The following is a 16,973-nucleotide window of genomic DNA, read 5'->3' on the forward strand; positions in this document are numbered from 1 at the left end:
CCTCATTATGGGTCACAGACGCGTATATTACCGATACGTCGCACATTATCGGTCACAGACGCGTATATTACCGATACGTCCCTCATTATCGGTCACAGACGTGTATATTACCGATACGTCGCTCATTATCGGTCACAGACGCGTATATTACCGATACGTCGCTCATTATCGGTCACAGACGCGTATATTACCGATACGTCGCTCATTATCGGTCACAGACGCGTATATTACCGATACGTCGCTCATTATCGGTCACAGACGCGTATATTACCGATACGTCCCTCATTATGGGTCACAGACGCGTATATTACCGATACGTCGCTCATTATCGGTCACAGACGCGTATATTACCAACATGTCTCTCATTATCGGTCACAGACGCGTATATTACCGATACGTCCCTCATTATCGGTCACAGACGTGTATATTACCGATACATCGCTCATTATCGGTCACAGACGCGTATATTACCGATACGTCGCTCATTATCGGTCACAGACGCGTATATTACCGATACGTCGCTTATTATCGGTCACAGACGTGTATATTACCGATACGTCGCTCATTATCGGTCACAGACGCGTTTATTACCGATACGTTGCTCATTATCGGTCACAGACGCGTATATTACCGATACGTCGCTTATTATCGGTCACAGATGTGTATATTACCGATACGTCGCTCATTATCGGTCACAGACGCGTATATTACCGATACGTCCCTCATTATCGGTCACAGACGCGTATATTACCGATACGTCGCTCATTATCGGTCACAGACGCGTATATTACCGATACGTCGCTCATTATCGGTCACAGACGCGTATATTACCGATACGTCCCTCATTATCGGTCACAGACGCGTATATTACCGATACGTCTCTCATTATCGGTCACTGACGCGTATATTACCGATACGTCGCTCATTATCAGTCACAGACGAGTATATTACCGATACGTCGCTCATTATCAGTCACAGACGAGTATATTACCGATACGTCGCTCATTATCAGTCAGACGCGTATATTACCGATACGTCGCTCATTATCGGTCACAGACGCGTATATTACCGATACGTCGCTCAGTATCGGTCACAGACGCGTATATTACCAACATGTCTCTCATTATCGGTCACAGACGCGTATATTACCGATACGTCTCTCATTATCGGTCACAGACGCGTATATTACCGATACGTCTCTCATTATCGGTCACAGACGCATATATTACCGATACGTCTCTCATTATCGGTCACAGACGCATATATTACCGATACGTCGCTCATTATCGGTCACAGACTCGTATATTACCGATACGTCGCACATTATCGGTCACAAACGCGTATATTACCGATACGTCACTCATTATCGGTCACAGACACGTATATTACAGATACGTCCCTCATTATGTGTCACAGACGCGTATATTACCAATACGTCGCTCATTATCGGTCACAGATGCGTATATTACTGATACATCGCTCATTATCAGTCACAGACGCGTGCGTATATTACCAATACGTCTCTCATTATCGGTCACAGACGCGTATATTACCGATACGTCGCTCATTATCGGTCACAGACGCGTATATTACCGATACGTCGCACATTATCGGTCACAAACGCGTATATTACCGATACGTCCCTCATTATGGGTCACAGACGCGTATATTACCGATACGTCGCTCATTATCGGTCACAGACGCGTATATTACCAACATGTCTCTCATTATCGGTCACAGACGCGTATATTACCGATACGTCCCTCATTATCGGTCAGACGTGTATATTACCGATACGTCGCTCATTATCGGTCACAGACGCGTATATTACCGATACGTCGCTCATTATCGGTCACAGACGCGTATATTACCGATACGTCGCTCATTATCGGTCACAGACGCGTATATTACCGATACGTCGCTCATTATCGGTCACAGATGCGTATATTACCGATACGTCGCTTATTATCGGTCACAGACGCGTCTATTACCGATACGTCGCTCATTATCGGTCACAGACGCGTATATTACCGATACGTTGCTCATTATCGGTCACAGACGCGTATATTACCGATACGTCGCTTATTATCGGTCACAGATGTGTATATTACCGATACGTCGCTCATTATCGGTCACAGACGCGTATATTACCGATACGTCTCTCATTATCGGTCACAGACGCGTATATTACCGATACGTCTCTCATTATTGGTCACTGACGTGTATATTACGATACATCTCTCATTATCGGTCACAGACGCGTATATTACCGATACGTCGCTCATTATGGGTCACAGACGTGTATATTACGATACATCTCTCATTATCGGTCACAGACGCGTATATTACCGATACGTCCCTCATTATGGGTCACAGACGTGTATATTACCGATACGTCTCTCATTATCGGTCACAGATGCGTATATTACCGATACGTCGCTTATTATCGGTCACAGATGTGTATATTACCGATACGTCGCTCATTATCGGTCACAGACGCGTATATTACCGATACGTCGCTCATTATGGGTCACAGACGTGTATATTACGATACATCTCTCATTATCGGTCACAGACGGGTATATTACCGATACGTCCCTCATTATGGGTCACAGACGCGTATATTACCGATACGTCCCTCATTATGGGTCACAGACGTGTATATTACCGATACGTCTCTTATTATCGGTCACAGACGCGTATATTACCGATACGTCGCTTATTATCGGTCACAGATGTGTATATTACCGATACGTCGCTCATTATCGGTCACAGACGCGTATATTACCGATACGTCCCTCATTATGGGTCACAGACGTGTATATTACCGATACGTCTCTTATTATCGGTCACAGACGCGTATATTACCGATACGTCGCTTATTATCGGTCACAGACGTGTATATTACGATACATCTCTCATTATCGGTCACAGACGCGTATATTACCGATACGTCGCTCATTATCAGTCACAGACGCGTATATTACCGATACGTTGCTCATTATCAGTTACACGTGTATATTACCAGTACGTCGCTCATTATCAGTCAGACGCGTATATTACCGATACGTTGCTCATTATCGGTCACAGACGCATATATTAAAGATACGTCGCTCATTATCAGTCACAGACGCGTATATTACCGATACGTTGCTCATTATCAGTTACACGTGTATATTACCAGTACGTCGCTCATTATCAGTCAGACGCGTATATTACCGATACGTTGCTCATTATCGGTCACAGACGCGTATATTACCGATACGTCGCACATTATCGGTCACAGACGCGTATATTACCGATACGTCCCTCATTATGGGTCACAGATGCGTATATTACCGATACGTCGCACATTATCGGTCACAGACGCGTATATTACCGATACGTCCCTCATTATGGGTCACAGACGCGTATATTACCGATACGTCGCTCATTATCGGTCACAGACGCGTATATTACCAACATGTCTCTCATTATCGGTCACAGACGCGTATATTACGATACGTCCCTCATTATCGGTCACAGACGTGTATATTACCGATACGTCGCTCATTATCTGTCACAGACGCGTATATTACCGATACGTCGCTCATTATCGGTCACAGACGCGTATATTACCGATACGTCGCTCATTATCGGTCACAGACGCGTATATTACCGATACGTCGCTCATTATCGGTCACAGACGCGTATATTACCGATACGTCGCTTATTATCGGTCACAGACGTGTATATTACCGATACGTCGCTCATTATCGGTCACAGACGCGTTTATTACCGATACGTCGCTCATTATCGGTCACAGACGCGTATATTACCGATACGTCGCTTATTATCGGTCACAGATGTGTATATTACCGATACGTCGCTCATTATCGGTCACAGACGCGTATATTACCGATACGTCCCTCATTATCGGTCACAGACGTGTATATTACCGATACGTCGCTCATTATCGGTCACAGACGCGTATATTACCGATACGTCGCTCATTATCGGTCACAGACGCGTATATTACCGATACGTCACTCATTATCGGTCACAGACGCGTATATTACCGATACGTCTCTCATTATCGGTCACTGACGCGTATATTACCGATACGTCGCTCATTATCGGTCACAGACGCGTATATTACCGATACGTCGCTCATTATCGGTCACAGACGCGTATATTACCGATACGTCGCTCATTATCGGTCACAGACGCGTATATTACCGATACGTCGCTTATTATCGGTCACAGACGCGTATATTACCGATACGTCGCTCATTATCGGTCACAGACGCGTATATTACCGATACGTCGCTCATTATCGGTCACAGACGCGTTTATTACCGATACGTCGCTCATTATCGGTCACAGACGCGTATATTACCGATACGTCGCTTATTATCGGTCACAGATGTGTATATTACCGATACGTCGCTCATTATCGGTCACAGACGCGTATATTACCGATACGTCCCTCATTATGGGTCACAGACGCGTATATTACCGATACGTCTCTCATTATTGGTCACTGACGTGTATATTACGATACATCTCTCATTATCGGTCACAGACGCGTATATTACCGATACGTCGCTCATTATGGGTCACAGACGTGTATATTACGATACATCTCTCATTATCGGTCACAGACGCGTATATTACCGATACGTCCCTCATTATGGGTCACAGACGCATATATTACCGATACGTCCCTCATTATGGGTCACAGACGCGTATATTACCGATACGTCTCTTATTATCGGTCACAGACGTGTATATTACCGATACGTCTCTTATTATCGGTCACAGACGTGTATATTACCGATACGTCGCTCATTATCGGTCACAGACACGTATATTACCGATACGTCCCTCATTATGGGTCACAGACGCGTATATTACCGATACGTCCCTCATTATGGGTCACAGACGTGTATATTACCGATACGTCTCTTATTATCGGTCACAGACGCGTATATTACCGATACGTCGCTTATTATCGGTCACAGATGTGTATATTACCGATACGTCGCTCATTATCGGTCACAGACGCGTATATTACCGATACGTCCCTCATTATGGGTCACAGACGCGTATATTACCGATACGTCTCTCATTATTGGTCACCGACGTGTATATTACGATACATCTCTCATTATCGGTCACAGACGCGTATATTACCGATACGTTGCTCATTATCGGTCACAGACGCGTATATTACAGATACGTCGCTCATTATCAGTCACAGACGCGTATATTACCGATACGTTGCTCATTATCAGTTACACGTGTATATTACCAGTACGTCGCTCATTATCAGACGCGTATATTACCGATACGTTGCTCATTATCGGTCACAGACGCGTATATTACCGATACGTCGCACATTATCGGTCACAGACGCGTATATTACCGATACGTCCCTCATTATGGGTCACAGACGCGTATATTACCGATACGTCGCACATTATCGGTCACAGACGCGTATATTACCGATACGTCCCTCATTATGGGTCACAGACGCGTATATTACCGATACGTCGCTCATTATCGGTCACAGACGCGTATATTACCAACATGTCTCTCATTATCGGTCACAGACGCGTATATTACCGATACGTCCCTCATTATCGGTCACAGACATGTATATTACCGATACGTCGCTCATTATCGGTCACAGACGCGTATATTACCGATACGTCGCTCATTATCGGTCACAGACGCGTATATTACCGATACGTCGCTCATTATCGGTCACAGACGCGTATATTACCGATACGTCGCTTATTATCGGTCACAGACGCGTATATTACCGATACGTCGCTCATTATCGGTCACAGACGCGTATATTACCGATACGTCGCTCATTATCGGTCACAGACGCGTTTATTACCGATACGTTGCTCATTATCGGTCACAGACACGTATATTACCGATACGTCGCTTATTATCGGTCACAGATGTGTATATTACCGATACGTCGCTCATTATCGGTCACAGACACGTATATTACCGATACGTCCCTCATTATGGGTCACAGACGTGTATATTACGATACATCTCTCATTATTGGTCACAGACGCGTATATTACCGATACGTCCCTCATTATGGGTCACAGACGCGTATATTACCGATACGTCCCTCATTATGGGTCACAGACGTGTATATTACCGATACGTCTCTTATTATCGGTCACAGACGCGTATATTACCGATACGTCACTCATTATCGGTCACAGACGCGTATATTACCGATACGTCCCTCATTATGGGTCACAGACGTGTATATTACCGATACGTCTCTTATTATCGGTCACAGACGCGTATATTACCGATACGTCACTCATTATCGGTCACAGACGCGTATATTACCGATACGTCCCTCATTATGGGTCACAGACGTGTATATTACCGATACGTCTCTTATTATCGGTCACAGACGCGTATATTACCGATACGTCACTCATTATCGGTCACAGATGTGTATATTACCGATACGTCGCTCATTATCGGTCACAGACGCGTATATTACCGATACGTCCCTCATTATGGTCACAGACGCGTATATTACCGATACGTCTCTCATTATTGGTCACCGACGTGTATATTACGATACATCTCTCATTATCGGTCACAGACGCGTATATTACCGATACGTCCCTCATTATCAGTCACAGACGCGTATATTACCGATACGTTGCTCATTATCAGTTACACGTGTATATTACCAGTACGTCGCTCATTATCAGTCAGACGCGTATATTACCGATACGTTGCTCATTATCGGTCACAGACGCGTATATTACAGATACGTCGCTCATTATCAGTCACAGACGCGTATATTACCGATACGTCGCTCATTATCAGTTACACGTGTATATTACCAGTACGTCGCTCATTATCAGTCAGACGCGTATATTACCGATACGTTGCTCATTATCGGTCACAGACGCGTATATTACCAGTACGTCGCTCATTATCAGTCAGACGCGTATATTACCGATACGTTGCTCATTATCGGTCACAGACGCGTATATTACCAGTACGTCGCTCATTATCAGTCAGACGCGTATATTACCAGTACGTCGCTCATTATCAGTCAGACGCGTATATTACCGATACGTCGCTCATTATCAGTTACACGTGTATATTACCAGTACGTCGCTCATTATCAGTCAGACGCGTATATTACCGATACGTTGCTCATTATCGGTCACAGACGCGTATATTACCAGTACGTCGCTCATTATCAGTCAGACGCGTATATTACCGATACGTTGCTCATTATCGGTCACAGACGCGTATATTACCAGTACGTCGCTCATTATCAGTCAGACGCGTATATTACCGATACGTCGCTCATTATCAGTTACACGTGTATATTACCAGTACGTCGCTCATTATCAGTCAGACGCGTATATTACCGATACGTTGCTCATTATCGGTCACAGACGCGTATATTACCAGTACGTCGCTCATTATCAGTCAGACGCGTACATTACCAGTACGTCGCTCATTATCAGTTACACGTGTATATTACCAGTACGTCGCTCATTATCAGTCAGACGCGTATATTACCGATACGTTGCTCATTATCGGTCACAGACGCGTATATTACCAGTACGTCGCTCATTATCAGACGCGTATATTACCGATACTTGCTCATTATCGGTCACAGACGCGTATATTACCAGTACGTCGCTCATTATCAGTCAGACGCGTATATTACCGATACTTGCTCATTATCAGTCAGACGCGTATATTACCAGTACGTCGCTCATTATCAGTCAGACGCGTATATTACCAGTACGTCGCTCATTATCAGTCAGACGCGTATATAACTGATACATCTCTGATTATGTCTCGAAATTATAAAGTAATAATATTTCTCTCTATTCTGAACTTTGCCCTGCAGTTTTGTCCCTTTGTAACATGATCACAAAAACAAATTCCGCCCGCCTGAGCGTCGGCGGTGGAATCCCAAGCAGGAGAACCATGTGACCAACCAGTGTATTTCCTCGGAGGACCACATGATGTAATGAGAGCTCGGCCGATGACGCATCCTCACCCCACTGGCTTCTCGCCCTCTCATTGGACGAATCGTCTCGTTCTACAGGCGGGGTTTTCCCTTGCTAGGTCAACCAAGCCTGCAGTATAACAAATCCCGTCCCTGTGCTCCTGATTGGTTGATAAATTCCGTTTATGCAAAATTAGCTACGATGAATATTCAGGAGCAAGTTTCATTCCAAGAGTCGGTTGTGTTTGTATGAGGCGCGCGCGCCGCTGCATGGAGCGCCTTATAAGGCGAAGAGGGGCGGAGCTAAGTAAGGAGCCAGGCTGTGAGTTAACCCTCACGTTGCTGAGATGAATTGTGCATTCAGTTCTCCCTGGCAAAGTGCATTGAGAAAGATTTTTTTTATACAAATAAAGCTTTATTTAATTTTATTTTTAAATTGGAAAAAGATTTTTTGTTTTTGTTTTTAACTTCATAGCAAAAAAATTGGGACTCCAAAATCTGAAATGTTCCATGCTGAAGTGCATTTTCATGGTGACAGGGTCCCTTTAAAGGGGAAACCCATTTTTTATGACCACCTTCTATTAGTCTTTGTTCACATTTATATTTGGAGAGACATTGGTGCATATTAAAAAAAAATTGCTCTATATTTCGGGGGTCCGGGACCACTACTGATTATATAGGCTGACGTGTCCTATGTATGTGCCGTGTATGTAAGTAGGTGGGAAAACCCCTGGGCTAGGGCTAGGGTCAGTCTTAGGGCTAGGGTCAGTCTTAGGTTTAGACACTGGTATAGGTCTAGGCTTAGGGCTAAGGGCTGGGACACGGCTAGTATTAGGTCTAGGGACTGGGATAGGGCTAATGTTAGAGCTAGGGACTGGGATAGGGCTAGGGACTGGGATAGGGCTAGTGTTAGGGCTAAGGACTGGGATAGGGGTAGTGTTAGTGCTAGGGACTGGGATAGGGTTAGGGCTATTGACTGGTTTAGAGCTAGTGTCAGTCCTAGGGCTAGAGACTGAATTATAGATAGGATCAGTATTAGGGCAAGGAACTGGGATATGTCTAATTTTAGGGCAAGGGACTTGGACAGTGCTAGTCTTAGGGCTAGGGACTTGGAGAGGGCTAGTCTTAGGGCTAGTAACTGGGACTGGGCTAGTCTTAGGGTTAGGGACTTGGACAGGTCTAGTCTTAGGGCTAGGAAGTGGGACAGGGCTAGTCTTAGGGCTAGTGACTTGGACAGGGATAGTCTTAGGGATAGGGACTTGGACAGGTCTAGTCTTAGGGATAGGGACTTGGACAGGTCTAGTCTTAGGGCTAGAAACTAGGACAGGGCTAGTCCTAGGGCTAGGGACTTGGACAGGGATAGTTTTAGAGACGGATAGTCTTAGGGATTGGGATAGATTTAGGCTTAGGGACAGGGATAGGTCTAGTTTTAGGGCTAAGGACTTGGACAGGGCTAGTCTTAGAGCTAGGAACTAAGACAGGGTTAGTCTTAGGGCTAGGGACTTGGACAGGTCTAGTCTTAGGGCTAGGAACTGGGACAGGGCTAGTCTTAGGGACTTGGACAGGGATAGTCTTAGGACTAGGGACTTGAACAGGTCTAGTCTTAGGGCTAGGAACTTGGACAGGGATAGTCTTAGGGCTAGGGACTTAGGTCTAGTCTTAGGGCTAGGAACTGGGACAGGGCTAGTATTAGGGTTAGAGCCCGGGATAGGGATAGTCTTAGGGATTGGGATATATTTAGTCTTAGTGTTAGGGACTGGGATAGGACTAGTCTTAGGGCTAGGGTTAAGTTTAGGACTAGGGACTGGGGTAGGGCTAGTCTTTTAGTATAGGGACTGGGATAGGTTTAGGGCTAGAGACTGCGATTGGGTTAGACTTAGCGTTAGAGAGAGGACAATGGTAACAATTGTTTCATTAAAAAAAAAAAAAGTATAACTTTATATTTTTTAAATTTGAACAAAAAACAACAACTGAGATTAAAGCATAAACTATAATTACATCAGCATTTTCCTCCAATTAAATCCCTGTGCTTGGGGCATAACGGGACGCTCCAATACTGGACTGGTGGAAGGACTAGCAATTCACAGATTAAGGGGCTGCAAAACTGGCTGGCGATCCACACTTTGTCCCCAATGTAACCCTATTTATAAGTGGCGATGAAAAGCTAAAATAGTCCTACATGAAGTCTATGATCATAAGTTAATATGACTTCAAGGCTCCGCCTCTAGGACTCTTCTGAAAAGACTTATTTTTCAAACTATCACGGGGCGGAGCTTGCTGCTTCATCACCGACACTTAAAGGGGCTTCTTATTGGGCACAATGCCAATTGGTTGAGTGGGGACCAGTCCTGGCGGCAGGGTCCCTTTAAGGGATATAGTTTGCGCCAGATGTTACAGCGTTAAACGCCTGGCATTCCGCAGAGCGCTGCCCCGATGCTCGCTGATAGGAGGAGGATATATGTGGAATCATTGCACATGGCAGATGTTTTGCTTCCAGGTCATTATCTGATTATTGCGGGTATGTAAAGAATTTCTTGTTAACCTTTAGCCTATACTGTGGACGCATGGATATGTCTACTGTCCGCAGCCCCGGAGTACGAGATGCCAGGTTACAGTTGTGGACCTGAAGTCGCATGTTTTTCGCTAAGTCAAGATCCAACTACTTTCATCCTTTTTTTTTAATCATCTCACTCCCATCCTCAGGACTTCTCCCGTGCTGCACCATTGCTGTGGAATTCTCTGACCCAGAACCTTAGACTTGCTGCTGACCTCATGACTTCTCCCGTGCTGCACCATTGCTGTGGAATTCTCTGACTCAGAACCTTAGACTTGCTGCTGACCTCATGACTTCTCCCGTGCTGCATCATTGCTGTGGAATTCTCTGACCCAGAACCTTAGACTTGCTGCTGATCTCAGGACTTCTCCCTTGCTGCACCATTGCTGTGGAATTCTCTGACCCAGAACCTTAGACTTGCTGCTGACCTCATGACTTCTCCCGTGCTGCACCATTGCTGTGGAATACTCTGCCCCAGAACCTTAGACTTGCTGCTGACCTCATGACTTCTTCCGTGCTGCACCATTGCTGTGGAGTTCTCTGACCCAGAACCTTAGACTTGCTGCTGACCTCATGACTTCTCCCGTGCTGCATCATTGCTGTGGAATTCTCTGACTCAGAACCTTAGACTTGCTGCTGACCTCATGACTTCTCCCGTGCTGCACCATTGCTGTGGAATTCTCTGACTCAGAACCTTAGACTTGCTGCTGACCTCATGACTTCTCCCGTGCTGCATCATTGCTGTGGAATTCTCTGACCCAGAACCTTAGACTTGCTTCCGACTTCAGGACTTCTCCCGTGCTGCACCATTGCTGTGAAATACTCTGCCCCAGAATCTTAGACTTGCTGCTGACCTCATGACTTCTCCCGTGCTGCACCATTGCTGTGGAATTCTCTGACTCAGAACCTTAGACTTGCTGCTGACCTCAGGACTTCTCCCGTGCTGCACCATTGCTGTGGAATACTCTGCCCCAGAACCTTAGACTTGCTGCTGACCTCATGACTTCTCCCGTGCTGCACCATTGCTGTGGAATACTCTGCCCCAGAACCTTAGACTCGCTGCTGACCTCAGGACTTCTCCTGTGCTGCACCATTGCTGTGGAATTCTCTGACTCAGAACCTTAGACTTGCTGCTGACCTCATGACTTCTCCCGTGCTGCATCATTGCTGTGGAATTCTCTGACCCAGAACCTTAGACTTGCTGCTGATCTCAGGACTTCTCCCTTGCTGCACCATTGCTGTGGAATTCTCTGACCCAGAACCTTAGACTTGCTGCTGACCTCATGACTTCTCCCGTGCTGCACCATTGCTGTGGAATACTCTGCCCCAGAACCTTAGACTTGCTGCTGACCTCATGACTTCTTCCGTGCTGCACCATTGCTGTGGAATTCTCTGACCCAGAACCTTAGACTTGCTGCTGACCTCATGACTTCTCCCGTGCTGCATCATTGCTGTGGAATTCTCTGACTCAGAACCTTAGACTTGCTGCTGACCTCATGACTTCTCCCGTGCTGCACCATTGCTGTGGAATTCTCTGACTCAGAACCTTAGACTTGCTGCTGACCTCATGACTTCTCCCGTGCTGCATCATTGCTGTGGAATTCTCTGACCCAGAACCTTAGACTTGCTTCCGACTTCAGGACTTCTCCCGTGCTGCACCATTGCTGTGAAATACTCTGCCCCAGAATCTTAGACTTGCTGCTGACCTCATGACTTCTCCCGTGCTGCACCATTGCTGTGGAATTCTCTGACTCAGAACCTTAGACTTGCTGCTGACCTCAGGACTTCTCCCGTGCTGCACCATTGCTGTGGAATACTCTGCCCCAGAACCTTAGACTTGCTGCTGACCTCATGACTTCTCCCGTGCTGCACCATTGCTGTGGAATACTCTGCCCCAGAACCTTAGACTCGCTGCTGACCTCAGGACTTCTCCTGTGCTGCACCATTGCTGTGGAATACTCTGACCCAGAACCTTAGACTCGCTGCTGACCTCAGGACTCCTCCCGTGCTGCACCATTGCTGTGGAATACTCTGCCCTAGAACATTAGACTCACTGCTGACCTCAGGACTTCTCCTGTGCTGCACCATTGCTGTGGAATTCGCTGATCCAGAACCTTAGATTTGCTGCTCACCTCAGGACTTCTCCTGTGCTGCACCATTGCTGTGGAATACTCTGCCCCAGAACAGTAGACTTGCTGCTGACCTCAGGACTTCTCCTGAGCTGCACCAATTTTTCGGAACTCACTTCCCTAAACTATTAGACTCATTTCTGACCTCACCCATGCTGCAATAATTCTCTGGAGCTCACTGCCCCAGACCATTAGACTCACTTCAATGTGTAGGACGTCTTCTTTTTCAATATCCATTCTGTGAAACTCAATGCTCTGAGCCATTATTATCACTTCCATCCACGGCGGACACAGACAGAAAAAGGCCCCTGTGCAAGAACAATATATGGGCCCTTTGCAGCCCAAGAGCTCCTAAAAATGCAAAATTGCACCTGCCTTGGAGGTTGAAATGGGCCCCTTACCACTTACTTCTTGGGCCCCTATATGGCCCCACAGGTTGCACCAATGATATGTCCGCCCCTGGTTCCATCTTTTTCCTGTGCTGTATCAGTTCTAGGCTGTACCTATGCTGTAGAACTCACTGCACCAGACCATTTAAGATCACTTTTTCCTGCGCAGGACCCTTTCTTCGAAACTCATTGCCCTGAACCATCGTGCTCACTTCAATCTTCAGAACTTCTCTTGTGCTGCACTGGTTCTGAGGAACTCACTGCTGTGGACCATTAGGCTCACTCTCATATTCAGTACATCTCTCCTGCTGCACCTGTTGTATACTTATTCCAATCTTCAGGACTTCTCTTGTGCTGCACCAAGTCTGTCCTGGACCATTAGACTTATTCCCATTTTCAGGACTTTTTTGAAACTTCATCATTTTGAAACGCTTTATAACTTCTCTTGTGCTGCACCAATTATTTGGACTTCTAGCCTAACTTCTCCTTTGCTGCACTAGTTCTGTTGAACTCCTTAGCATGAACCACTAGACTTACGCCCATCTTCAGGACTTCTCGTGTGCTGTACTAAGTTTGTGGACTTACTGCCATAAACCATTATTCTCACTTTAATCTTTTTCCTGTTCTGTTCTAGGGACCTCACTGCCCTGCACCACAAGACCCACTCTTGACCTTGGATTTCTCCTCACTGCCCCAGAAGACTTAGATCACTTCTTCCTGTGCAGGACCCATTGTTCCAAACTCATAGCCCGAACCATTAGGCTCGCTTCCATCTTCAGAACTTCTCCTGTGCTGTACCCATTTCTGAGGAAATAACTGCTCTGGACCACTAGACCTACTCTTGACCATGGATTTCTCTTGTGCTGCATCCATTCAGTGGAATTCACTGCCATGGACCACTCTTATCTTCAGGGCTTCTCTTGTGCTGCACCTGTTGTGTACCTGTTGTATACTTATTCCAATCTTCAGGACTTCTCTTGTGCTGCACCGAGTCTGCCCTGGACCACCAGACTCACTGCCATTTCCAGGATTCTCCGATGCTTCATCACTTTTAGACTCACTCCAATTTTTTGAACTTCTCCTGTGCTGCACCAATTATTTGGACTACTAAACTAACTTCCATCATTAGGCCTTATCCTTTACTGCACTCGTTCTGTGGAACTCCCTGCCATGAACCATTAGACTTACTCGAATCTCTAGGTCTTCTCTTGTGCTCATGGAGTCTGTGGAACTCACTGTCATGATCCATTAGATTCACTCCCATCTTCATGACTTCTCCTGTGCCGCACCAATTTTATAGACTACTAGACTAACTTCCATCCTTAGGACTTCTCTTGAGCTTCACCCATTGTGTGGAACTCTCTGCCCTGGACCATGAGACTTGCTTCTTACAGTCACATTTTCCAGGCACATATATATTGTGTATTATTACTCAGTTTTACGGACTCATGATTTGTTTATCTGACATTTGACTTCAACTGACTTTGTGAAATAGGTAAAATTTCTTTGATTGCCTAATTTCACATCATTGAATTATATTAGTGGGCAAAGCCATTTGTTTTCTTTTTCAGGTTAAGGGTCATTCTTTGTAGCAACATTATAATTATAGACAGTAATTCTGGCATCTGATGGTCCGGAAATTCTAATAATCTGGTACAAGCCAAAAATAGTCATATGGTGGACTACAGGAAGGTGGAGGGGTCCGTAGCATCTCAGATTGCATGCGTCAATGGGGTTTAGGGGGCCCCAAAATGTCCCTTTTGGCCCTGTGTGATAGTTGGGGGCCCTATTGAGATTTTGCATTGGACCAATGAGCTTCAACGTGCGTCACTGCTTATAGGGCTTACATTTTTGCCCACATGTAATGACTTGTTTTGATGACAAAATAATAAAAAAATATATATATATATGTATATAATATGTCGCTGTTGGCCTCCTGCAATGCGAGGGTTAACAAGCTGCCTGAACCTGCTGTAAAAAGCCTCTGCTTTCAGTACAGGATGGAGGGGGGAGTCCACCATATTATGGGAGGAAGGAGGCTGGCTCTGAATATGGGGGGAGGTGGCTGGGTGCAGGGGGTGTACTGGGCAGAGCCTGCACATTTCAGCGCCTCCTACTATTTCTGCCACCAGCTTCAAGCAGCTACAGTTTGCCTGAACTTCCTTGGTGCTTGTTGTAGTCGATATGGGGGGTCTTTTATATTAGACCCCCACTTTTACCTACGACTTGTCAATTGCAAAGACTTCTATATGGGAATAATGCCCATGCCTGGCACCGGGCAGAAATCCTAAAGATCTTTCCTAGAAGAAGAAGCGGAATACAAAGTATGGAGATGAACAGCATTACGTTTGACGAGAGCTCCTTGGACCACCTGGACCCCTCTCTGTCCCTACATGAGAGCAGTGAGATAGACACCGCCTTGCTGAGCGACATAGATGGTAGGTGACCTGCGGGTGACAGGGCAAGCTACATTGACAGGTGGCAACCAAGAGAAATGGATGCTGTGGCATTGCATTGTCTCTTGTATTCTTTACCAGGTTGACCGACGCGTTTTGAGCCACTTGCTATTTTAGCCACACGTCTTTCTTTTCCTATCCGAAATATCGGGCAACCGGGTTAATTTCCATTATCTTTTATGGTGGGCAACTATCGATTAGGTACCAATAAATTTGCACGTTTTACAGTACTAACGCGTTTCAGGGCTCGGCAAAAGTGTTGTTACCTGGGCGCATCATGGTTAAAAGTAGTTGTACATTCGCTGTTGAAGCTTGCGGGGGCATTTCTAGGATTTTACGTCAACAGAATAATGGAGGGTCAGAGGTTTCTGGGGCATAGGGTGTATTTCTGGTTGTTTCATAGGGTTCTCCATGTGCGTCTTGTCTATGTGGATTCCTAATAGCTTCCTAGGGTTGCTGCTTGCGTTTCCTCCCCTTACGTGACGTCACGTAGGGTTACTGTCGGTCACTGTTCTAGTGCTGAGCACTGTCAGCAGTGCTGTATACGCAGCCGCCGGGGCCGTGAAACAGCAGGGGTCGTAGTGATTCCCCTATAATGATTAATTATTCATATTTTTATGTATTCTGCCAGGGAGAACAGTCACGAGAAATGTTAATTTCTGTGCCCCCCTATAGCGTCGGAATAATCTCATTTTGATATAAATTAAATCTTCAGGCATCTTAAAATTTAGGGTCGTTTCCTATTAAAACACATATTTCCTGGCCACAGGGAAAATAAATGGTGCCGCTATCATTCGGCAGGTCTAATACTACGATAGAAAGCTCTCTGAGAAGGCAAATGGCTGAAAAAAATAAGGGAAATGGGGGCTGTCATGGCGGAAGGCAATCCGCCCTCCTTCTCGCCATTCACCTATGTTATATATATATATATATATATATATATATATATATATATATATATATATATATATATATACTCTTCATGATGGCCCCCATTTCGCTCTTCAACGAATTCACGTGGTTCCATTATCACCAAATTTGATCGTACATCGCCAATCGTACGACAGTTCCATTAATTGACGCAAATAGCGATCTGGTGAATTTTTGGAAATATTTGGAAATGTCTCTGATATATCTGTATAGATCTGATGGACTTGGCACGTGGAATCAAAATGGAGCCCTATAGTTGTCACACATAGTATTTAGAGGGGGTGGGAACATATTTTTTGTAGGGTGATTTGAAAGAGTTAATACAGAAATTTGAGTTTTTAATTGAATTTTGATTTTCAATAATTTTTTTTTAGTTATTTGCTTTTTTTTTGGGAGAAAGATGGGTTACTGCCAATATGGCCACCAAGTCAGCTCCAGGAAAGCTGAGTAGCGGCTCATGTGAGAGCCATGTTCATGGATCAGTGACCAATGCTTTTTTTCTAT

At 45.4% G+C, this 16,973-nt stretch overlaps 1 protein-coding gene across 1 annotated transcript in view; it reads left to right on the forward strand.

The window, feature by feature from the left end:
* The first annotated feature begins 15,169 nt into the window (after positions 1-15,169).
* Positions 15,170-16,973, forward strand: part of SREBF1 (sterol regulatory element binding transcription factor 1) — a 29,604-nt gene continuing 27,800 nt past the window's right edge. Inside the window, exon 1 of the mRNA XM_073648488.1 lies at positions 15,170-15,521. Coding sequence (XP_073504589.1) covers positions 15,410-15,521 — 112 coding nt within the window. The 5' untranslated portion in view covers positions 15,170-15,409. The remainder of the gene's footprint in view (positions 15,522-16,973) is intronic.

The sequence above is a fragment of the Phyllobates terribilis genome, unplaced genomic scaffold (assembly GCF_046119375.1).
Source record: "Phyllobates terribilis strain yellow unplaced genomic scaffold, ASM4611937v1 Scaffold_9__5_contigs__length_417890890, whole genome shotgun sequence".
In the NCBI taxonomy this organism is placed as follows: Eukaryota; Metazoa; Chordata; class Amphibia; order Anura; family Dendrobatidae; genus Phyllobates; species Phyllobates terribilis.